Raw genomic sequence first — 24,957 nt, 5'->3', positions numbered from 1 at the left:
TCTGAATATTCGGATTCTTCTGTTATCGTTTCATCGTATGTTAGCATTATCAGCTCTCGATATCGAATTGACAAACAGAATTTTTCTCATACAAAGTAAGTCACATTAAGTATATGTATATGTATAGTCGAAGCAATGCAATTAAAAATTTTTCCATTTTAATTGGAATTATTTATCACAGACATTTTACCGAGCATTCATTTTATAAATCTTATACATATATATATGTCGGAGATGAAAGAACACCGGAGTCTGTAATTGAACAATTGTAGTTATTCAATCCGATTGTAATTGTTCGAGAGTTGTGATAATGAGCTTGGGCTCGAGGCGGCAGTCAGTCGCCGAACGTAGCCGCGGTCACGGGATGAACGCTTTGTCTAACAAAGGTATGGAGTAATTCTATAGCTCTCCTTAAAAGAAATATTCGTGGCGACACGCGACAGTAAACATTCCAACGGTTTCTGTCCTGTGGCTCGCCACACGCAGACCCTATTCTTCGAGTAAGATGATTGCCAGATGTCGATGCGTCTCCGCGGTACATGTTCGGCTAGCTCGAGGGCCCGTTATAAATCTTAAGATTTAGTCAACTAAAGTCCTTCAAACAGACAAACGGTCTTTGTCCCAACTACGGGAAGAAAGGGGAGACATATTTTTCAACGGGCGGCGTCTCCCACTAGCAACTTTCCCTCGAGGGCGGCTAGCATCTTTTTCTAACCACCGATATGGAGATTGACCAATTAGCAGCAACGTCAATTTCCCTTACTTTCTGAACGAAGGCTTTTCTCGACGAATCCGATGATCTCGTATCCTTAGACACACCCCATTATAGTTTTCCTCTGTGGCATCATCGGGACGGGAAAGGCATTCTCGTTCGCGATCTCACTGATGAAAGGAGTAACCCTTTACGACCAGTGAATATCACGCATCCGACTTAGATTTTGTGAGTACGTTCATCTATCATCCCGTCGACCGCGGATTCGTTATTGAACCTAGGATCATTGTCATTAGTTTCTCGAGTGCCTAACTACCACGGTTACTTGTCCGGCTCTATAATAATCGTATTTGCACTAGTCAATGTCTTCTCTATTGCATAACGACAACGTGTAACCCAAACGAAGATTCGTTTCACGCCCCTAACCCTAATTCTAATGTCCGCTCCGACATATATATATATATATATATATATATATATATATATATATATATATATATATATATATATATATATATATATATATATATATATATATATATATATATATATACATAAAACAAAATACATATAAAAAATAATAATAATAAGGAACCTCTGATGGAAATGCCTCCGCAAACATTGTCCGAACGACGATCACCGAAGCATAGGGAAACAACAAAAAAGAAAAAAACATTAAAATCGCAAAAACAACCATAATATGCGAATATCCAAACTTACGAAAAATAACTCGAAGAAGGAGGTCCTTGTTGTGGGAGAGCAGCGGAATTGCGCGTGTTGCCCGAGCAAACATCGAGGTGATAATGATGCTGCAGCCGCCGGCCCTTGCACGCGCCGAAGAAACACGGGTAATTCCCACGGTACAGAACATAGAAGTTTCTCGCGGAAAAGACTAGATCAGCATGGAATGCTTCAAGCCTCCTAGACGCTAGCTCAGCAGAAGCACAGGACCGATAAAAACTAAGTCGAAATACGGAATTTACATTTTGTCACGTACGATTCCAAGAAACCCAAACTGCAACATCCCGATTCCCACGGAAGCGTACCCCCAGTGGACCACCACCCCGTGGGGGATGGCATTATAAATAAGCGAAGCAACATAGAGCAGCGCTCATTATTATTCTGGTGAACATTCTTATTACGCTCATTATATTTTGTGTTCATTGTTATTACGGATCATTCGTATTACGTTTATTATCCTTGCGTTCATTATTATAGTGATCATTGTTATTACCGTTCATTATTCTTGTGCTCATTATATTTTGTGTTCATTGTTACTACGTTCGTTATTGCGCTCATCATTGCGTTTAGAAATTTTGTATAGTATTTTGCGTTTCGGGGTCTTTAGTTTTTCGGTCAAGAAAAGAGAACCGCGACTAAGTAAAAGAAAGATTTTATCTTTGAAGTCCTCATTTCATCGCTTAGACAGAAACGCGCATTGTAATTGCGGTATTAATCCAGTTAGTAAATTGTTCAGTTTGTATCGAAATAGATAAATAAAGTAAAAGTTGATAGTAAACTATATTCGAGTTCAAGTAATAAACCCAACAAAAACTTCGACGACCACCGGAGCAGCTGAGGTAATGGCACCAGACAGCACCTACTCCTCAAGGTAAGAAAATTAATTTTGAAAATTTCCTTCTTCTCTGATAATCTCGTTGCCCTCGAGAATCGAATTAGAACTTCCTATCATCGATCTCGTTTTATTTTCGTGAACGGTTTTGAAGATAGAATCATTGTTTAAACTTTAAACAAAGGAGTTGTCCGCTGTGTCGGCTTGTGCGAACGGTATTTTCAGCTACTGAAACACCCACTGATCTTCGCATTCCTCCTCCCATTGTTGGCAAAATATTGTCCGTCTTTGGGCAAGGCTTGCGAAATCACACAAGTCCCGCACAGAGAGGACCATTAAATACATCGTCGGGGTCAATCGAAAATTAAGAGCAATACCGGCATTGCTATTAACCGATATTCTTGCCATCATTGCATGCGATTGTAAGAGAGAAATAGCAGAACAATTTCCCTTCGAAAATTTAACCAAAGGATTGTTCGCTGTGTTGGCTTGTGCAAACGGTGTTTTCGATTATCGAAAACACCCATCGATCTTCGCATTCCTCCTCCCACTGTTGGTAAAATATTACCCGTCTTTGGGCAAGGCTTGCGAAATCACACGAGTCCCACACAGAGAGGATCGTTAGAATCATCCTCGATTATTAAACTCAAAAGGCAAGAAAATCATGGTAACAGAATCCATCGTAGTAAATGAATTGAGTTTCGGTTCTAACGGCAAACTACTACAGCGAAATTAAAAGAGAAGAAGAAGTCAAACGTAAAAATAAATTTATATAAAACAACGAAAAATCTCACATTCCTATCCAATCCAGCAACGCTAAAATATATATATCCGGCTAATAAAATATATATAAAGGTAATAATCTAAGCAATTCTACATTCAAATAAAAATCCGTTTAACGAGGACAAATATTTATTGTTCCCAGCTTTAATCCTCTCCCGTGCCAATATCCCTGCACATAGCAGGTTAGCCGAAAAGTGGAAATCGTTTACCAGTTGCATTAAGCGTCAGTTAACGCTACCCATTAAACGAAAAAAAAATAATAAAAAATAAAATATTTTGAAATAGTCCTTAGACTATTTCTGGTGGCAGCAACTACCGTATTAATTAGAAATCTAAATCAGTATTACATACACAATAATATCAATTCAGTTTATTTCCCTTCAGATTAAATTCAAACTCAAACGAAAAAAAAAATTTTTCAGTAAAATTTAAACTTAAGATTTGATCGATTTAAACAAACAAATTGATACGTAACATTAGAGATTTAAATTTTTGGTGGCAGCGGTGGGATCCGCTTCACGGAGGATTAAAGTTGGTTTAAACGGTTCGATTCGCTCCACAAAGAATTAAAGTTGTTACGATTATCGATAAAATATATACCTAAGAAATAATATCGACTAAATTAGAATCGTTGGACAAAGACATGATCTTGATGTTGTCGGAAAAACTTAAAGCATGGGATGCGAATTTTCGCGACATGAGTACAACAATGAATAAATTACAAGACGATGTGCGTTCACTGAAAATAAAAAAAGAAATCAAGACACCCGTATCATTGCCGATAATTTCCCAAGCGACAATACCGATAGAAGTTAATCCCCAACCAATTAAGTTAAAAGATGCAATAGAGACAGTACCAGTGTTCGACGGACATCGACCCTCGGTATTTCGATTTTTAAGAGCATGCGAGCGCGCACGAGACATGGTTCCTAGGCATCAAGAATCTCAGTTAATAAAATTATTAACGAATAAGCTTCGCGGACACGCATTTCTCGCCATAGAAGACACAGAAGTAATAAGTTTAAACGATTTCGGGAATAAATTAAAAGATATGTTCGGTCCGGGAAAAACGGTTAACGAATATAAAGGGGAATTAGCTACAATATTTCAACGACCAGGAGAAGATATTTTGGACTACATAGGACGCGTCAAAGATCTCAGACTGGCGATAATGAACGGGGAAAGGTACGAGTACGGCACCGTATTTTAAGATAGGATAGATCGAGACACGAGGGAAGCTTTCGTTAAGGGGCTTCCAAACGAGGTGTATTTACGAGTAAAGATAGCAGGATACCAATCCTTGGACGATGCGTACCGCCAAGCCGTGAAAGCAACACGAGAACTAAAACAAGTGAACAATAGAATTCGATACCAACATTCGACACCTTCGAATAATTATAACCGAAACAACCGCCAGAACTGGAGATTTGTACCGCCGTCGCGGAAACATCTAAACAACCCGGGAATAGAAGAAAATGTTAGAAAAGAAGCAAGAGCAATAATTTGGGAAGAAAAATGCATAAATAAACACCTCGATAGAGATCTAAATCAAAAGAGAGATGCTGATCATTTCAACCAATCAACTTTTCAATGCAAACACCATTCCGTTGCTGTGATAAGGGATAATGTCACGTTAAATAATAAGAGGACGCACGGTGCCATAGACAGGATCATGAGTGAGAAATTTCCTGAGTTACCAAACAAGATAAATAATATTAGTGCCAAAGAACTTTCAGACGAAGCAGAAACTAGGAAATTGAACGACGAGACGACAGGCAATGCTTATCCACTGCATAATATCACAGAGATATTGGACCCGCTGGGAAGTGCGAATTGCCTCTCCACGTTCAACTTGGCAAAGATACAAAAGCAAGACTCCACGAATTTCGTGAATGTCTCAACCATAATAGGAAAAGAGATAGCGAGTGTATCTCACTCAAAAACTTCTATAAAACCATCAGAAGGAAACTTTATCGAACTCAAAGCCAAATCATTAAATTGCAAAGAAGATCACACTATAGAAAATAAAAATATAGCTATCCCTAAATCCAAAACAGAATCTATAAGCAAAATGGTTTGTAATAAAAATTCAAAGAATAATTCCAAATCTACCAAAAATATTCCTAAACGTTCCATACAAATAAATAATAATTTAATTATAATAAGCACTTCCAGTGAAACTATTCATCCTGAAAAGGTAGAGAAAAATAAAGGTGTTGTGAATAAAGTAAATAAAGAAGGAAAAAGGGTAACTAAGGAAAAGGATTCTAAACATTTTCAAGCTGAAGAAACGCAAGTTCAACGAGCCCAAAGAAATCAAAAGGGAGAAAATAGGGAATCACCAGTTGAAGATATATATAAAAACTTGAATACGCTAGCCACTGGATTATAATTGGATTAAAAATACTTTATTGGTTACTACATCTAATATTTGACGTAGGTAACATAGTAGGTAGTGCTGATCTTATGATTCCCCCAGGAAAATATAGATGGTATCACGCTATACTATATACAAAATATTTGTGGGTTAATATGGCTGCGGCACTTTCAAAAATTTGTATTTTGAATGCTATTAGCAAGCAATTGGATAATTGGATCGATGTCAGTAAACTTGCGTCTTGGCGCAAAATAAAAACTAAAATGAAGGAAAGGAACGAAATTCTCCCCGCACGAATTAGTTTTGGACATCTAGCCAGAGAACCTACTGGTGAAGTAATAATCGAAGAGAACATGGAACCAACATACTCAGAATATCTCGAAGATCTGTTCAATAAAATTTACACCGTACAACGAATGGCAAGAGAAAATTTGATAAAATCCAAACTAAGATCAAAGGAATATTACGATCGACGAATCAACCCTCAAGATTTTAAAATAGGAGATTCGATATATTTACTAAAAGAACCTAGTAAAGGAAAATTCTCCGATCAATATACTGGACCACACAAAGTGCTAGAAATCTTGCAGAACCAAAACGTCAAGATTGAAGTAAAAAAGGGATTCCGCGAACGGTGCACTTAAACAAGTTAAAACTAGCGCATAATCGAAATAAACAATGAATAAAGTGATTTCAGTGGGCAACGTAGTGCAGTAGTGTATGTTGTAGTGCTGTTCGTCGAATGACACAGATAGCGAAAACATAAAAGAAAAAAAAAGGAAAATTATTATATGTGCTTCAATTATTGTTTAAATATAAAACGTGTTAACTCAATGAATAATTAACTAGTGAAAGTGAAAGTTACCTTGTGAACAAGTGATCAACATACAAGAAAGTGTACGTGCAAGTATAGGTTATGGATCGTTGTTCGTGGTACATAATGTACGACAGCTACCTAAAATAAGTGAATAAATTAGTTTCAATCGTCTCAGTGCAAAATACAAGGTTACTAAATGTTATAACTATATTGTGGATAAATCAAAAGGAGGTGTGACACTGTTCGTCGAATAATACAGATAGTGAACACCTAAAAAGAAAAAAAAGAAAATTATCATGTGTACTCCAATCATTGTTTGAATATAAAACGTGTTGATTCAATAAATAATTAAAAGAGTGAAAGTGAAAGTTACCTTGTGAACAAGTAATCATCATACGAGAAGGTTTACGTGCAAAATAGGTTATGGCTCCCTGTTTGCGGAATACCATGTACAACAGCCAGCTGAAAAATAAATGAACAAATTAACTTCAATTGCCTTAATGCAAAATACAACAGTACTAAATGTTATAACAATACTGTGAAAGCATGGCACTGTTCGTTGAATAACACAGATAGCGGAAACTTGAAAAGAAAAGGTTTATTACGAGTGCTCCAATTACTGTTTGAACGTAAAACGTGTTAGTTCAATGAATAACTAAAACAGTGAAAGTGCAACCTACCTCGTGAACAATTAATCACTATACAAGGAAGTGTACATGCATGAATTTCGCAGGTTAATAAGAAGAAATAAAATAGCTGATAAAGTATAGAAAGCGGTTAGAAAATAATCAAGATAGATTAATTGAGAGTTAGTAATAAATATAACTGGAGTAAAAGGATATTTTGTTATGCATTAATCTACGTAGTATTGTTATGTTATTTTGTAATGCCCAATAGCGGTCGCGCATACAATGCATTATACACATATTGAATTAAATAAATTAAACACCACCTTTATGACCACAGATATAAGACGATTGAAGGCAGCCGTAGTAAGTATCCAAGGCATATCAAAGAATCGGATGATGTTGTGGGAACGATCCAGGTAAGTGACGCATCATCGAAAGAGCAGAATCTGAAGAATTACAGACAATGTTAATCTAACAAATAAATTTTAATCATTAATAAGGAAACTAATTCATATCATGCATAAAATAATAACAAATAGCAAGTACAAGCAATAATAAATTAATAGGGAAAATAAGAAAGGTTAATAAACACAGAAATGGGTTAGAAATTACAATGTCAATCTAACAAATAAAATTTAATCAGTAATAAGGAAACTAATTTATATCATACACAAAATAATAACAAATAGCAAGTACATGCAATAATAAATTAATAGGGAAAATAAGAAAAGTCAATAAACACAGAAATAGGTTAGAAATTGATAGACTAACTAAATATTAACAACAAGACATGACTGAACTCGGTGCAGAGGAATAAAGTTATGCTACACGAAAATAACTGGTAACACAATACACAAAACATTAACTAAATTAAACAAGACTTACATAAATGCAAGTCACGTATAATCAAAACAATGACTATTGAAATTCGGTGACAATACAATCCATGCTATCACATTAAAGTAGCACACGGTATTGACACAGACAATATCATGAAATACAAAACAATATTACAAAAAAACTACTAAATAAAATTATAATGATTAACAATTAATTAGTTATTTCAACAACACGTTACTGTTGACATTAAACCAACGCCATACCAAAGAGACACGCGAGCGGCCATGTTGAAAAATTCGTCGCACATACAAATAATAGCCAATGCAATGTAATACAGCATCATAATAGCAATGTTAGGTACTAATAAAAAAAAAACAAACAAAAAAGAGAGAGATAAGGAAAATATATATATAATAAATAACAACTAACATAATCATAACATATTATATATATTATATTATATACAGGGATACAGTCTTCGTACAAAGGAACAGGTCCGAACGAAACTTATAAAAAAAAAAATAAAAAATAAAAATAAATAATATATATATACATTAACTATTTTTGTATGTGCGTGCAGAACGGATGGCGAATTCATCAACCATTCTCTGAACGACGGATGGAAGTACATGTAGGCGTTGTCCAGACGTTTCACGAGGAATCCAGAGAGCATTTGGAATCTCTGCAGAAAATCCTCCCATGCATGATCGTTACAATAATCTGACTCATCTCGAAAGAAGTTTTTTTAGTCCAAGGAATAGCAATCCGCACCGTAGAACTGTAAGGCACCTGTACGCCACCCACGAAACCAAATACTTTTGCTATCCACCTGTAAACAAACAACATTTATAACTATACATATAATTCTCACTTATATCTACCAATATATATATACACGCATGTTGTAAAGTAGGCGATATTTATAACACTCACTTCCATTGATAATGCAAGTGACTCATAAAAATAAGCCGTCATATTTACCATTACACGCACATATATATACATTCAAAGACAAGCTATATTTGTAATATCTATTCCTATTGATAATATATACTTATATATTCATAACAATAAAACAAATCTCATCTATACTATTTACCAATACGTATGCATATATGTATATAATTATAACCCAAGTAGCATTCATAATATTTATTTTCACTGATAACATGTACGTAAAACCTAAAATAAAACAAAGGTTTTAACAATAAGAAAAAAAAAGAGAAAAAAATACATATAAATATAAAAATTTTCTTTTTCTATATATATATATTAATAATAATAAAAGGTTATTCTTATTTCTAATAAACTCGAAAGTAAAATGACAAATGACAACATTATACCATGATATACCGACACAAAGACGCACCACACAGAAGAAACTAATAGAGAACGCTTTAAGCTTGGCAAACTTACCGCCCGACGAATTTGCATACACCATAACCAAAACCCAGGACACATGGCTCTGATCACAGGAGAAGCGGTCCATATAGTCGAATGCATTCCGGTACAAGTAAAGGTACGACATACAACAGAATGCTACTCGGAGCTACCCGTTTGGCAAGGGAATCACACCACAGGAACTCCGCCCGGACGTGCGCCAAACGTGGCGATATTCAGCACCATCGTCGTTGGCCACGAGCGGAATATATACCCAAAAAGACCTCGACGCACTACGGGACCACGTCATGTTCCCGGCAGAAAAATCTGCAGTCTTGAACACATTGGCCAGAGGAGCGACAGGAAAAACAATCGTCCCTGGAACAGTAAACATCCTGGGAATGATGGACGAAAACACATTAACGACAATAGCGAAAAATATCGTATCAAGCTTATGGACTGGTTTCATGGAATTTGGAACTGTCAGTGCAGCAATATTTGGAATACTCGTAATGTTTAAATTAATCAAGACGATAATAGATATAGCCATATATGGATACCAGTTAAGTGAAACTTACGGATGTGGAATCGCCCTATTAGGAGCAATATGCGGCTCAGTCACCCACCTGCTACTATACCTCAAAGGAAGACGAAATATCGATGATCAAACAGCACAACCTCAAGGGATATCGATAACACCGGTAGTCACTCAACAACCAACGACATCTACGTCCGCCTTGAGCGAACTCAGAGACACCACCAGTCAAATTTCCTTTGGAAATTTGAACTCCAAGGGCGGGGGTGTCACGTCCCGCGCTCCGCACGCGCCGTAACAAGAACAAGAAAACCATTCTATACAAAACGCGCGAATAAGGATTTGAATGCACAAACGAACACACGGCGCTACGAAACTAAAGGAAGGATTAACAAAACGAGGGCGACTAATAGATCCAACCAATAAACAAAACACATATACACACAACTCTAAATAAACCTACCAATAACCGACTTGCAATTTGAAAACTTGTGGTTCAATATAATATAAATCCAACCAGTATAAAATAAAATAAATAGAACCAGCTAATGGATTGAACGAGTTATGAACCAAGCAAATAAACCAGGAAATAAGAATAACTACAAAAGGGGAAATAATTGAAACGCCAGGAATACATGTATATATAAATATATTTTAATCAATCAACTTGGAGAGTTACATATAAGTATAAACACATATGCCAGACATGTAATAAACTAGTAAATATTAGAGACAGTACTTCCAATACTATGCAACAAATACAATATTATCAATTTATGAAATATAAGTATATATGAAGTCAAAAACTAATAGTCTAACGAATACATAAAACATACAATATTGTATTATTAAAGAAATAAAAGTTACATTGTCAGAAACATATATATATATGTGTGCGCATTCTATCAAACAGTAATCTAAGATACATACTTAACTAGCCTACATTCCGGTAAAGAGTTATAAAATAAGAACTACATTACGAAACATCCATGTCTATATATAAATATATATAATCTATATTCTAAACTAAATTACTACTAATGTGTGCGCATTCTACATTATTAAATCAAATTAGTAATCTAAGATACATACTTAAAACTAGCCTACATTCCGGTAAAGAGTTATAAAATAAGAACTACATTACGAAACATGCATGTCTCTACATAAATATATAAATAATCTATATTCTAAACTAAACCACTACTAATAATCTACAAAAGAAATAGAACACACAACGCAACACTTGGGACTAAGCGACAACCTATCGATAGGCCAAACGCTCAAAATAATTAACACCGCAACGACTTGAGGAATTCTATCATCAAACACAAGTATGTAAACACACATTAAACACACAATAATCTAGAAACAAAACCTTCAATACTATGTTGCCACAATACAAGATATATATGTATATATGAAATCAAATGATTGACACATAACCTCAAATACACATTATATCGCTAAGGAATCTAAATGAAAATCACATTGCCAGAAATATATACATATATACGTGTGCGTATGCGTGTTCTATCTTGTTAAATGAAGTTAATATAAAATAAATAATTGACATTTCATTTCGTATGAATACTACACTGCCAGAAGAAATATGCATATGAATACGTATATGTGTGTGTGTGTGTGTGTGTGTGTGTGTGTGTGTGTGTGTGTGTGTGTGTGTGTGTGTGTGTGTGTGTGTGTGTGTGTGTGTGTGTGTGTGTGTGTGTGTGTGTGTGTGTGTGTGTGTGTGTGTGTGTGTGTGTGTGTGTGTGTGTGTGTGTGTGTGTGTGTGTGTGTGTGTGTGTGTGTGTGTGTGTGTGTGTGTGTGTGTGTGTGTGTGTGTGTGTGTGTGTGCGTATGTTTTATATTATCGAACACTCTATAAAATAAACTACTCAAAACAATAAATAACGCTATCGAAGAATTACAAAACATTAGTCATATTAAAATGACACACAACATAAATATATATATATATATATATATATATTCACACGAACAATACTATTGTCACTTTAAACAATATTAATAAATAAATGTTCTAATTGCGGTAGAATAAGGAAAAACGAGCGACAGACGGAAAATTACTTCGATAACAAAACTAAAGACCCGCCACTATAACTTTACTAATGACATTTATGAGCAGCCATGTTAGATTTACACGTGCGCATCGGAACAACTAACGCGCGTCATGGCGACAGGAATATTAGGGATTAATGGAAATCAGGCGCGAGAAACAAATCATGAAAACACATTGTTAACATTTTTCTTTAATAAATTCTATGCGCAACTACACTGTCAAATACAAATGTAAAAAAAAAATATATATATAGATATATTATTGTAATATCGGAAAATAAGGATAGAAATTTTTTTTTTTTTCGATTACTTACAATTTATTAATATTAAATTGAATATACAAATATAAATTGGACAGAGAACGATATTTATTTAACGGAACTAAATGCAATACTCGTATCTATATCAAATAACTTTACAGTTATTTGATCACTCTCGTCACAACGAATCTAACACACACACTCTCTCTCTCTAACAACTCTATCAATTCTCACGACTCTACTCTTCGACAACTCGAAACCTCTAACGACTCTACTCTTCGACAACTCGAAACTCTACTCTTCAACGACTCAATTAGCTCTGACTCTCGCAACACACTTGCTTTTCGACTCGCATACTCTGATCTCTCGGTCATCGCTCCTCGAACCCGAAACCGTCCTTCTGCTCTAGCGTTCTTTATTGTTTTTCTCATATCTCTGTAAGAACTAGGTGACTTTAGTCACATAGGCGCTCTTAAATGTAAACGAACCACAGAAGGACGACGTACACGGTTTTTTCTATTTTCAACCGATCTCTAATTCAAATTTATTCTACGATATTACATTATTAATTAAAAAAAAGGGGGAAATATAAAATTAAATATATTTAACAAACATAAAATAGATAACCTTAACATTTAAAATGTATATATATATGTCGGAGAGATAAGAACACCGGAACACCTAGAACTTGGGATAGTCCAGCAACAGTGTACTCCAGGGTCTACTATAGTTGTAGTCAAACGATGACAGTTAGCTAATCCGATTGTAATCGTTCGAGACTGGTGATGGTGAGCTTTGGCTCGGGGCGACGGCCCGTCGCCCAACGTAACCGCGGTCGACGGGACGGGCGCTTTGTCTAGCAAAGGTATAGAGCGATAGTATGACCTCCAGTACAGGAAGTACGGGGCAGTAAAACATTCCAACGGGCCCCTCAGACAATGAATACCCAAAGTTGAGGCACTTGCGCGACACGAGTACCGCTAGCCCGAGGACCCGCCATAAAACCTAGGTCACTTCCGGCAATTAAGAGTTTCCTAATGGACAGGCAGGTTGGTCCCAAAAGCGACCGATGGAGACACGGGGGTCGGGCATCCTCGGGACGGGCACTGGGGCATTCTTGCTAGAGATCTGAGCGAGGAAGCACGGAGCGTCTTACGATCAGGAGCAGTGCACGTTTGAGTTCTACTAAGCATATCTATCACCCCGTCGGCCGCGTATTCGTAACCGAACCGGAGACCATCGTCACCAGTACCGCGAGCATCTAATCCCCAGGTTGATCGCCGGTTCTGTACTCTCGATATTTGTGTTAATAAACGGTGTTTGCGTGATACCGCAACGATGGCTGCCCCTCAGGGCAACTCGCCGAACGCCCCCAACCTGATCCTCAATGCAACCCCGACATATATATATATATATATATGTCGGAGATAAGAGGACACCGGTGCCTTCCCTCTGAAACCTCGGGAAAATCCATAAAAACATTGTAATTAAAATCTACAGTTGTAACTAAACGATTTGCCGTCATTCTAACCAATTGTATTTGTTTGAGACTTGTGACAATGAGCTTGGGCTCAAGGCGACAATTAGTCGCCGAACGTAGCCGCGGTCAACGGGACGAACTCCCCATCTAACAAACGCATTAAGTAATCCTATAGCTATCCTTAAAAGAAAGATTTGTAGCGGCACATGGCAGTAAACATTCCAACGGTTTCTGTCCCGTAGCTCGCCACACGCAGATCCTATTCTCCGGGCAGGATGTTTACCAGATGTCGACGCGTCTCCACAGTACGTGATCGGCTAGCCCGAGGACCGTCATAAACACTAATATCTAGTTACCTAAAATCCTTCAACAGATACACAGTCTTTGTCCCAGTTACGGGAAGACAGGAGAGACCTATTTTTCCACGAACGACGTCTCCCACTAGCAACCCTCCCTCAAGGGCGGCTAGCATACTTTTCTAACTACCGATATGGAGATTGGCCAATTAGCAGCAACGTCAATTTCCCTTACTTTCCGAACGTAGGATGTCCCCGACGAATCCAATGATCTCGTGTCCTTAGACACACCCCGTCATAGTTTTCCTCTGGGGTATCACCGGGACGGAAAGTCATTCTCTCTTGCGACCTCACCGACAAAAAGAGATTAACGCCTTACGGTCAGTGAATATCAACACAGAATCCGACTTAGATTTTTGCGAGTGCGTACGACTACCGTCCCGTTGTCCGCGGACTCGTTATCGAACCTAAGACCATTGTCACTAGCGTCGCGAGTATGTGGTCATTGTGAGTTTGTGTCAACTCTGTAACAATTTCGTGTGTGTCAATAAAAATAACTTCAGTGTAAAAGAAAACATGGATAGCTTCAGTGAGGAATCTTTACCGGTCCCAAGCCCCCGCCACGAGGACGACTCGGGCCCAGACTCGGAACTTGACTCGATATATATATATGTCGGAGATGAAAGAACACCGGAGTCTGTAATTGAACAATTGTAGTTATTCAATCCGATTGTAATTGTTCGAGAGTTGTGATAATGAGCTTGGGGTCGAGGCGACAGTCAGTCGCCGAACGTAGCCGCGGTTACGGGATGAACGCTTTGTTGTTTCTGTCCCGTGGCTCGCCACACGCAGACCCTATTCTTCGAGTAAGATGATTGCCAGATGTCGATGCGTCTCCGCAGTACATGTTCGGCTAGCTCGAGGGCCCGTTATAAATCTTAAGATTTAGTTAACTAAAGTCCTTCAAACAGACAAACAGTCTTTGTCCCAACTACGGGAAAATAGGGGAGACCTATTTTTCAACGAGCGGCGTCTCCCACTAGCAACTTTCCCTCGAGGGCGGCTAGCATCTTTTTCTAACCACCGATATGGAGATTGACCAATTAGCAGCAACGCCAATTTCCCTTACTTTCTGGACGAAGGCTTTTCTCGACGAATCCGATGATCTCGTGTCCTTAGACACACCCCATTATAGTTTTCCTCTGTGGCATCATCGGGACGGGAAAGGCATTCTCGCTCGCGATCTCACTGATGAAAGGAGTAACCCTTTACGACCAGTGAATATTACGCGTCCGACTTAGATTTTGTGAGCCCGTACATCCACTATTCCGTTGACCGCGGATTCGTTATTGCACTTAGGATCATTGTCATTAGTTTCTCGAGTATCTAATTACCACGGTTACTTGTCCGATTCTATAATAATCGCAGTTGCACTAGTCAATGTCTTCCCTATTGCACAACGACAATGTGTAATCCAAATGAAGATTCGTTTCACGCCCCTAACCCTAATTCTAATGTAAACCCGACATTTATAATGTAAAAAATGTATATGTAATACAAAAAGAATGTAGAATATAGGTACTAATGTTTAATCTGATTTTCTGTAATTTTGACAGTTTTGTAATCTTTTGTTTTTATATTTTTATATTTTCTATATCTTTGTGCTCTTGTATTTTTTATATAATTCTATATTCAAGTAACAGTATAAAAAGGATACGAAAAGTATGGAATGGCAATGCATGTAACGGTACGTGAATGTTACGCGTGCGCAAGATAACCAGGAGAGGTTGTATAGGAATCAAGAGGTCGTTGGACAAAGAGAACGTTTTTTAGCATTACGTTATGTTTAAGACATTCATATATTCTGCAGATATTAGTTCCTATCAGTATACCCACGTCGTTATTAACAAGATGTTTATGTATTTCCATTATCTTTGTTCTAAAATTCACTGTTATTTTGGGAATTTGTTAAAAAATCTCTTAATCCTTTTAGGAGATGTATCACTCTAAACTGAGATCTAAACTCAGATCACAGGTTTTTTTTTATTTTATAGATTAGATTCACAATTTGTCCAGTTTGGACATTTGGTAGAATTTTTTAGCTGTTAGATTATTATGTGGGTAGCTACCCCCAGTGGGATACCATCTTCGTGTTTGTTTGGTTGTGTCCTTTGTGAGGTCTGCTGGGTATTTCCCTTTCAGCCTTCTATCCATGTTTGAGGTGTTGATCGTTTCCGCAGCTAGCCAGTTTGGCTGTGTTCCTATTCTTTCTTTGTATTTTTCTGCGTGTCTGCTAATTTTCTCTTTGACCATTGGTATTCTCAGGTCCTTCCGTATGCCTTCGTTTCTAACGTACCATGGGGCGTTTACTATTGTTCTAAGAATTTTAGCTTGTACTGTCTCTATTTTGTTTATATGGCTCATTGCCGCTGCCCCCCATAGTGGTATTCCGTACGTCCAGATTGGATTTATGATCGTTTTGTATATTTTTAATTTATTTTCTATGCTTAATTTGGATTTTCGACTTGTTAGCTAATGCATTTGTCTCCTTGTTGTCCGTATTTTGTCTATTATTGATTTAGTATGCTGTTTCCATGTGAGTTGTGTTTCTAGGTGGTCTAGTCCTAGATATTTGACTTGCCTTGTTTGCGGTATGTGCGTGCCGTTCAGTAGGATGTTTGATGGTGTCTGTTTTCGCAGTGTGAGTGTAATATGGTTGCATTTATCGGGGTTTGCTTTTATTTGTTTATCTTGCAGCCACTTTTCTATTTTTGTGATATGTTCTTGTAGTAATTTGACTGCTATTTCTGGGTTAGTGTGCCTGACTAGTGCAGCTGTGTCGTCCGTGAGTGTCAGTATTTTGCTATTGGTAGTTGTTGGTATGTTTTGTGTATAGTATTGATCCTAAGACGCTTCCTCGCGGAACCCCTGCCTTGACGTCTTTAACTTCAGAGTATGTGTCCTTGATTTTTATTACGAAGGTTCTGCTGCTTAAGTAAGATTTTATTAATTGGTATATTTGCTCCGGAAATTGTTTCCTGATTGTTTGTAGTAGGCTTTCGTGGTTTATTTTGTCAAATGCTTTATCTATGTCCATAGAGAGGGCTGTACAGTATTGTTTGTTTTCTAATGCTAGTATTATTTCTTTAATGAGCCTGTGCATGTGCTCTATAGTGGAGTGTATGTTTCTGAATCGAAATTGGTGATCTGGTATTAATTTTTCCTTCTATATTATTGGTTTTATGCGGTTGCATATTATTTCCTCTAGTATTTTGGAAAACACAGGAAGTAGTGATATTGGTCTGTAAGATGCAGTTTGGTGTGGTTCTTTGCCTGGTTTAGGTAACATTATGTCCTGTGCTAGTTTCCACAGTTTAGGAAAGTATTGGATTCTTAGTATTGCATTGAATATTATTGTCATTAGTGTTATCGCTTTTGGCGGAAGGTTTTTCAAGATTTTACCATTGATTAGGTCGATTCGTGGTGTTTTATTGTTTTTTGTTTTCTCGATTATGTTTCTAATTTCTTGTGCTGTTGTTTTAGGTATGGTATAGTGGTTGTCAGTTGAGGTACTAGTGGTAAACGCATCCTCGTCCGTATGACATTTGGGGTTGCTGTTGTTGATATTATGTGGTATAAATATGTTTCAAAGGTGGTTGGAAAATTCTTCAGCTTGCTCTTCGTTGCTTCTTGGCCATGTGTTGTCTGCCGTCCTGATTGCTGTGACTAGTTTTATTGGTTTCTTCTTTTTTCGTGGCTTTCCATAGGGAGTAGTTGGAGTTCTCGTGAGCAGAGAGTGACTCTATGAATTTTGTGAATTCGTTATTGTTGTGCACTTTTATTTTGTTTTTTATTTCCTTTGCAAGTTTGTTTAGGTGTTTTTTGTTTTCTCATGTTCTATGTTTTTGCCATTTTGCTTTCGCTTTTCTTTTTTCTCTAATTTTTTCAAGTATGTCTGATGGAATTATTTTTGTTTGTCTGTTGGTTGGTTCAGGTATAGTGGTTGTCCATGATGCTTCTTGGATAGTTTCTGTCAATGGTGTTACTGCCTGTTCGACGTGTTCGGGTGTTTCCAATAGGATGCTGCAACTGGTTTTGCTCTCGATTATTTCTTTAAAAATTTGCCATTTGGTTGTTCTGTTGCATAGTGTCCCTGGATTGCTATAAAGTATTAATTTGTTTCTGTAAGCAATTGGGCTGTATGCAATGAGGCTGGGTGTTATTTTTAGTTTATTTGCGTTTAGTCCCTTTGTAACTGCAAAATCGAGTAGGCCAGGTATTTTGCTCAGGTCTGTCGGCCAGTATGTCTTCCTGTGGATAATATATTGAGGTTGTTGTTAATGTATTTTTCCAGGGTTCTACCTCGAGGTGTGGTAATTCTTGATCCCCATAGCGTGTGGTTTGCATTGTAGTCTCCCGTTGCGATATACTTGTCACCTAAGTGTTGAAAGTACTCTTCCCACGTTTGTGATGTCATTTTGTGTCGCGGTGGTACATATACTGCTGACAACTGTAAATGGTTGCTGCTAGTTTGTACAGTAACAGTGGTTGCTTGTATATATTCCTTACTAGCTTGGCTGTGTTAGTGGTGTTTAATGTCGTTTCTTATTATTACTGCGGTCCCTCCGTGTGATTTTCCTGAGGGATGCTTGGTATCATATATTGTGTAGTACGGTATTTTTATCTAACTTTTTATAGTGAAGTGTGTTTCCGATACGAGTAGTATGTCGATATTATTATTATACAGGAATGTTTTAGTTTCTAGGGCCCTTTGTTATAGTCCGTTAGAGTTCCATGCTGCTATTTCAAGCATGTCCATTTTTATTTTTTACTTAGCAAGTTTGTGAGTAGTAACATGACTGTTGTTTGTTGTACTTGTTGCCTTAGTATTGTGTTTCTCTCACTTACCATTTTTCTTAATATCTCTGTACCTTTAATGGATTGTTTGAGCATTTCTTTGATTTCTGTATCGTCTTCGGTGTTGTTGCTTTGATTCTGTTTGTTTGTGGGCGTTGTTTGTCTAATGTTTTGGGTTACTTGCGCGTAGCTGCGGTTTCCTTGGGGATCGGTGTTTCCGTTTATAGCTTTTGGTTCATTTTGTGCTTTCAATGTTGCTTAATTATCCGTTATACTTTGTTGTGGTTGGTAGTTATTGATTGATCTATTGCCAAGTGGTGGAAACTGTTTACGTTGTGATTGTTTTCTGATTTCGCATCCTTTATAGCTGGCTGGGTGGTTTCCATTACAGTTGTAACATTTTACTGTTAGGGAAGTGATACATTTACACTGTACATGAGAGTGTGTGTGTAAGGGTTAGAGGGCGTCAAGGTCTTAGTGGAGACAAAAGACTGTTGCCAGATGTTAGAAGAATCTAGGATAGTCGGTTGGCGACCAGCGTGCGTGCAAGACGTTCTTCAGAGAGTAATATAGATGTATAACTGTTGTGTGGGAAATATAGTCAATAATTTGTATTCCCAAATCCTCGAATTTCCTTAACATGGTAGCAGAGCGTGGTTACTAGTTTTGCAAGATATTTAGTGCGTGGTTACGATCTTGCGAGTGAGTTTTCAGTAAAGAAAAAAAAACTTTCAGAGGAAAAAATATACTTCGAGCACGTAGGAACGCTTGAGTAAGAAAAGAAAAAAAAAAGAAGAATCAATTAAAATGGAGAGATCGGAAATCATGATACCTATATTCGATGGTGAGGATTATGGAATGTGGAAGCAAAGAATCACGATGTTTCTCAAATATAAGGAATGCGAGGTTGTTACAACTAGAATGAAGAACGAAAGAGACGATGAAGACTGGGACAAAAAGGATTTGAAGGCGATAAATATAATTTATAGTGCAATATCGAACAGACAATTGGAGTATGTTAGGGAAGGAAAAACGGCGTATGATATAATAAAAAGGTTCGATGAAATGTACTTGAAAGAGTCGACGGCACTGCAGATCGTATGCAGAAGGAGATTGGAAAACATAAGACTGGAGAACTACACTGATTCAGCATCATTCTTTAACGATTTCGAAAAATTAATAAATGAATTAAAAAGTGCGGGCGCACAAGTAAGTGAGAGGGAAAAGCTGAATTACATGCTGAATACGTTACCCGAAGAATACAGCTACATAGCGGACATAATAGACGCATTGAAAGAAGAGAATCAAACGGTAGCGTATGTGAAAAATAAAATAGAAATAGCAGAGAAGAAAAATAAATCCAATCGAGGAGAAAGGCAAACCAACGCCTTTTCTGCAAAAAAGGAAGGATGCTTCAGATGTGGAAGATTAGGACACTTTGCGAGAGAGTGTCAAAATGGCGTCCAAGCGGGAAGCAGTAACGGCTATTGGCATGGGCCAACACGTGGTCGAAACAGAGGAAGAGAGAACAAAGGCAATACGAGCAGAGGACGTGGAAACTTTCATCGTCAATCAAGAACCGGCACGGGCGAGCATGGAAACTCAAGAGCAGGCATATGGACAGCAACGGCGCACGCAGCAAACAGCAGTGAGACGAATGAAATAAGTAAGAACGAAATAGTGTGGCTATTAGATAGCGGTTGTACCGATCACATAATTAATAATATAAATTATTTCGATAAATCTATCGACCTAAAAGAACCGGTAAATATATATTTAGGCGATAATAGACCGATAAAAGCGACAAAAGTTGGGAATGTTATAAGTTATTTTGAAGCATTCGGAAAACAAAATAAAATAAATATGAGGAAAGTATTTTACGCGAAAGAAATGTCCGCAAATTTGATTAGTTTAGGTAAACTAACAGACAATAAGAATACGGTTATTTCCAAACGAAATATTGCGAAAGTAATAGATGAGGATAATATACTTACAGCTGTAGCGTTCAAAGAGAATGGGACATATAGAATAAAAAGTATATTGAAAGGGAAGAAGCACTTAGTAAACAGCGGCGAACGTAGTGGTATGAGTAAAAAGGAAAGATGGCATAGGATGCTAGGACACGTAAATTTTAAATATTTAGAGATTTTGGGTAAAGAGCAGCTAGTGACTGGCATACCGAATGAATTTGAAAAGGAACTTTTGAAATGTAGGGTGTGTATAGAAAGCAAAATGCATAACTTACCTTTCAAAAATAATCGAACTAAGGCTAGGGAAATAATGGAAATTATTCATACGGATGTATGTGGTCCCTTTAAGACTACCGGATTCAATGGAGAAAAATATTTCATTTCATTTATCGATGATTATAGTAAAATAGCTAGGATCTATTGTATAAAATCAAAAGATGAGGTCTTTGATTCTTTCGTACAGTTCGTAAATGAAGCCGAAAATTTAACGGGCAAGAGGTTAAAAATATTAAGATGCGATAATGGTAAAGAATATTTAAATAATCGAATTTATAAATTTGCTAGGGATAAAGGTATAAGAATAAATAATTGCCCAACATACGTACATGAATTAAACGGGACAGCGGAAAGGTATAATAGAACAGTGATGGACATGGCGCGTTGCTTGTTAGCGGAAGCGAAAGTACATAAAAGGTACTGGCCGGAAATAGTTTGTACAGCGGCATACTTGAAAAATCGAATATTAGCGAATACTATAGAAAGAAAGACTCCTTTTGAAATATTCTTCGGGAAAAAACCAAGTGTTAAAAATCTACATCTATATGGAAGTAAAGCTTTTGTAAGAAGGCCAGAACAAAAAAGAGTTTCCAAATGGGACAAGAAGGCAGATATGGGAATTCTATTAGGATATAGTGAAGTAGGATACAGAGTCTTATTAGGTGGGAAAATAACAATAGCTAGACATGTAGAGGTCATAGAGACAGACACTAAATGTATCGGTTTTGAGGAAAATTCATTAGAGGCAGATAGAAATGATAGCGAAGATAACTATTCATTGGATGGTATGGATAAGGAAGAGTTAGAAGGTAGGAAAGATGAAAATAATAGTAGTATTAAAAGCTCAAACACTCCTAGGAGATCTACACGTATTAAGAAAACTCCAGTAAGGTATCCAGAAAAGGAAAATATTTGCGAGATTCATGCAAATTATTGTAAAGTAGATATCCCTCGTACATTTGAGGAGGCGATTGTTTGCGAAAATAATGAAGTTTGGAAACAGGCTATGGATAAGGAAATAGAATGTCTCTATAAGAATAAAACTTGGAAATTGGTAGAAAGGGTAAAAGGCAAAGAAGTATTAGATGTAAAATGGGTTTACACGAAAAAAATCAGAGGACAGGTATAAGGCTAGATTAGTGGTAAGGGGATTTCAACAAAGAAACGTAGCCGATGACATATATTCTCCAGTGGCGAGTAATCAGACCTTTAAGATATTGCTATCATATTGTTGTCAAAATGGATTAATAATTGAGCAAATGGATGTAGAAACTGCCTTTTTAAATGGTGAAGTAAGCTCGGAGGTATATGTAAATCAACCAAAGGGATATGCGGACGGAACGAATAGAGTTTGTAAATTATCGAAAGCGCTTTATGGGTTAAAAGAAAGTCCGAGGGACTGGTATGAGTATTTTGATAAGTATGTGACGAGATTAGGTTTTAAAAAGAACAATATAGAGCTGTGCCTATATACTTATGGAGAGGGAGAAAATGTTGTTTATTTGTTAATATACGTAGACGATTTGTTGATTTGTAGTAAAAACAAAGGGAAGATACATAGTGTAAAAAAAATTATTAACTGATAAATTTGAAATGAAAGATTTAGGTGAAGTAAAAGAATATCTTGGAATAAATATAGAGTATGATTATTTAAAAAATGAAATGAGATTAAGCCAAAAGAAATACATAGAATCATTAGCAAACAAATATAAATTACATAACAGCAAATTGTACTGTACACCTATGGAGACCAACTTAAAAATTGAAAAAGCTGAGATAAATAGAGAGGACATTGGATACAAGAATTTAATTGGCGCATTGCTGTATATTAGTGTAAATACCAGACCCGATATAAGTTATAGTGTGAATTATCTGAGCAGATTTCAAGATTGTTGTAACGAGACACATTTTAAATATGCCTTGCGAATATTGAAATATTTGTACCGGACTAGAGATTTAGGGCTACATTATAAAAGAAATGAAAAGTGCGAAACGATAGATTGTTATGTGGACGCTGATTGGGCAGGAGATCATATAGATAGGAAATCGACTTCTGGGTATGTAATTAGATGGTATGGAAATGTAATTGGATGGAAGTCTAAAAAACAAAGGTGTGTGACAAAAGCCTCGACGTATGCAGAGTATGTTGCTCTATCGGAAGCGGTGAGCGAAGTAATGACTATCAGAGAACTAATGAAAATCTTCGATGTAAATGTAGACGATAACCCTGTAAAAATCTATGAGGATAACTCTGGAGTAATGAGTATAGCAAAATACGGAACTTTTACAAAAAATTCTAAACACATCGAAGTTCATTACCACTACGTTCACGAGTACGTAAAGGAAAATAAGATAAACATAATAAAAGTAAGTACAGATTGAAAACACTGCGGATATTTTTACGAAGGCACTGTGTAGAGAGAAATTTGAAAGGTTTAGGTCATGGATGAATGTAAAATAAGAGAAATGTAAATAAAGCGATAAATGTTAAATATTTTGTTAATTCGACAAGTATGTAAATAAAATTAAGTGTACAGTATAAATGTAAGGAGGCGTGTTAGGGAAGTGATACATTTATACTGTACATGAGAGTGTGTGTGTAAGGGTTAGAGGGCGTCAAGGTCTTAGTGGAGACAAAAGACTGTTGCCAGATGTTAGAAGAATCTAGGATAGTCGGTTGGCGACCAGCGTGCGTGTAAGACGTTTTCAGAGAGTAATATAGGTGTATAACTGTTGTGTGGGAAATATAGTCAATAATTTGTATTTCCAAATCCTCGAATTTCCTTAACATTTACTTCATTTATTTTCCCTACGTATGGACAGTGTGTTGTTAAATGCTTCGTATCGTATCTTGTCATATTGCTTATTGCTCTTGTTTGGTGACCAATTTTTGCTAATTCGTCACTTAATTTTTTTTGTGTTAGTTTTTGAATGTAGTCCTCTTATAACTATTTCGTAGCTCCTTTCCGTTTTCAGCTGGTATGTGTGGTACACAGCGTTTTTTCTTTTAATTCTTTTATCACTTTCCTATAATTTTCTGGGGTGTTTATTTGAATTTTTACTTGTTCTAATTTTGTTTGTTTTATTGTGTAGTTTTCCTTCCGAACTATATCGTTTAGTCGATCAATAAGCGGGTCTATTATCTGGGCGTCGACAAATATTGGTGGTGGTTTTGTAGTTTGCGTTGATTTAGTTGTGTTTTTGGTTGTTGGGTCGTCTATTTCTTCCGTAAGTGAGCTGAAGGAGTTTCTTAATGGTAATTCTTGCAGCCATCGCTGCTTTTCTGTATCTGAATTTCCTGTTATTTTTCGTTTCTTGTTATAACTTGCCACCTTCCAGCTTTCATCCTGTTGGGTTAATTCGTTATTGGTAATATTCTCTTCATTGTTTGGTATTGTTTCCATATCAACTTCGTTTGTAGCTGAGCATTCCTGTTCTTCGTTTATTGGTTGGCTTGGTTTTGATGTGTTTGTTGTTTTATTTATGTAGTATTGTTCGTCTTTGTTAATTATTTTTATCGGTGGGATGTGCTTTTTCATTTTAGTTTTGCTTGTAGTCTTCTTAGTAGAAGACACGAGTTTCCACCATTTAGCTATGGGCGTTGCCGTTCGTAACTTTTTCTTCCCCACTTGCCGCACTTTTTCTGAAGCACTGTTTTACACGTCCGTTTGGCTCGGTTGCTCTGGCAGAACTCGATTTACAACATTGAGAACATTTATATCGAAAATTCTTTCTCGCATGAAGCTTCTGTATTAATACAAAAGGCACAAATTAAGATATATGATTGTTCACAAGTATTAGAGCACTTGCTGATCTTATAGATTTTATAGAAAATGTGATACATGATTGACCAAGATTATTAAGAAAATGAAGTTTACATCCGTATGAGATTAACGATCCGAAATACACACTTTGTGAAAATTCGTGACAGTTGGAGGAAAAGTAATGAATTAACGATTATGTGACAGCAATTAAAATCCGTCGATCTAAGGTCTTTATTAAATTAAATAGTTCAAAATCGTTTACATATTAGGTGATCCCATAAGTTTTTGTGTATATATTTATACACTTTTGTGTATATATTTCATGTGTC

At 36.7% G+C, this 24,957-nt stretch overlaps 2 protein-coding genes and 1 long non-coding RNA gene across 7 annotated transcripts in view; 1 reads left to right on the top strand and 2 right to left on the bottom strand.

Annotated features, from left to right (window-relative positions):
* The window catches only part of LOC126875184 (venom serine protease Bi-VSP-like), a 111,694-nt gene that overhangs the window by 78,360 nt on the left and 8,377 nt on the right, over positions 1 to 24,957 (bottom strand). The window lies entirely within an intron of this gene.
* Positions 8,567 to 9,683, bottom strand: LOC126875205 (uncharacterized). Its single transcript, XM_050638000.1, has 3 exons — positions 9,307 to 9,683; positions 8,831 to 8,913; positions 8,567 to 8,768 (listed from the first exon to the last, which is right to left on the bottom strand). The coding sequence occupies exons 1-3, from the start codon at positions 9,659 to 9,661 to the stop codon at positions 8,763 to 8,765; spliced, it is 444 nt and encodes a 147-aa protein (XP_050493957.1). The 5' UTR covers positions 9,662 to 9,683; the 3' UTR covers positions 8,567 to 8,762.
* On the top strand, positions 8,820 to 10,528 carry LOC126875218 (uncharacterized). The gene is made up of 2 exons (XR_007693280.1): positions 8,820 to 8,929; positions 9,865 to 10,528. It is a non-coding gene; the product is annotated as an uncharacterized LOC126875218 (long non-coding RNA).

The sequence above is a fragment of the Bombus huntii genome, chromosome 17 (assembly GCF_024542735.1).
Source record: "Bombus huntii isolate Logan2020A chromosome 17, iyBomHunt1.1, whole genome shotgun sequence".
NCBI lineage: Eukaryota > Metazoa > Arthropoda > Insecta > Hymenoptera > Apidae > Bombus > Bombus huntii.
Note: the sequence above shows the minus strand (reverse complement) of the source record. Positions and strands in the feature narration are given on the sequence as shown.

What these genes read in the sequence shown, in the direction of transcription:
- LOC126875205 (XM_050638000.1), bottom strand. Translation starts at nt 9,661, where the DNA reads ATGGCTATATCTATTATCGTCTTGATTAATTTAAACATTACGAGTATT. An exon ending in GTCCGGGCGGAGTTCCTGTG is followed by an intron (nt 8,914 to 9,306) that starts GTGTGATTCCCT and finishes GTTTTATTTTAG; the next exon opens with GTTTTACGTACATGTTATCA.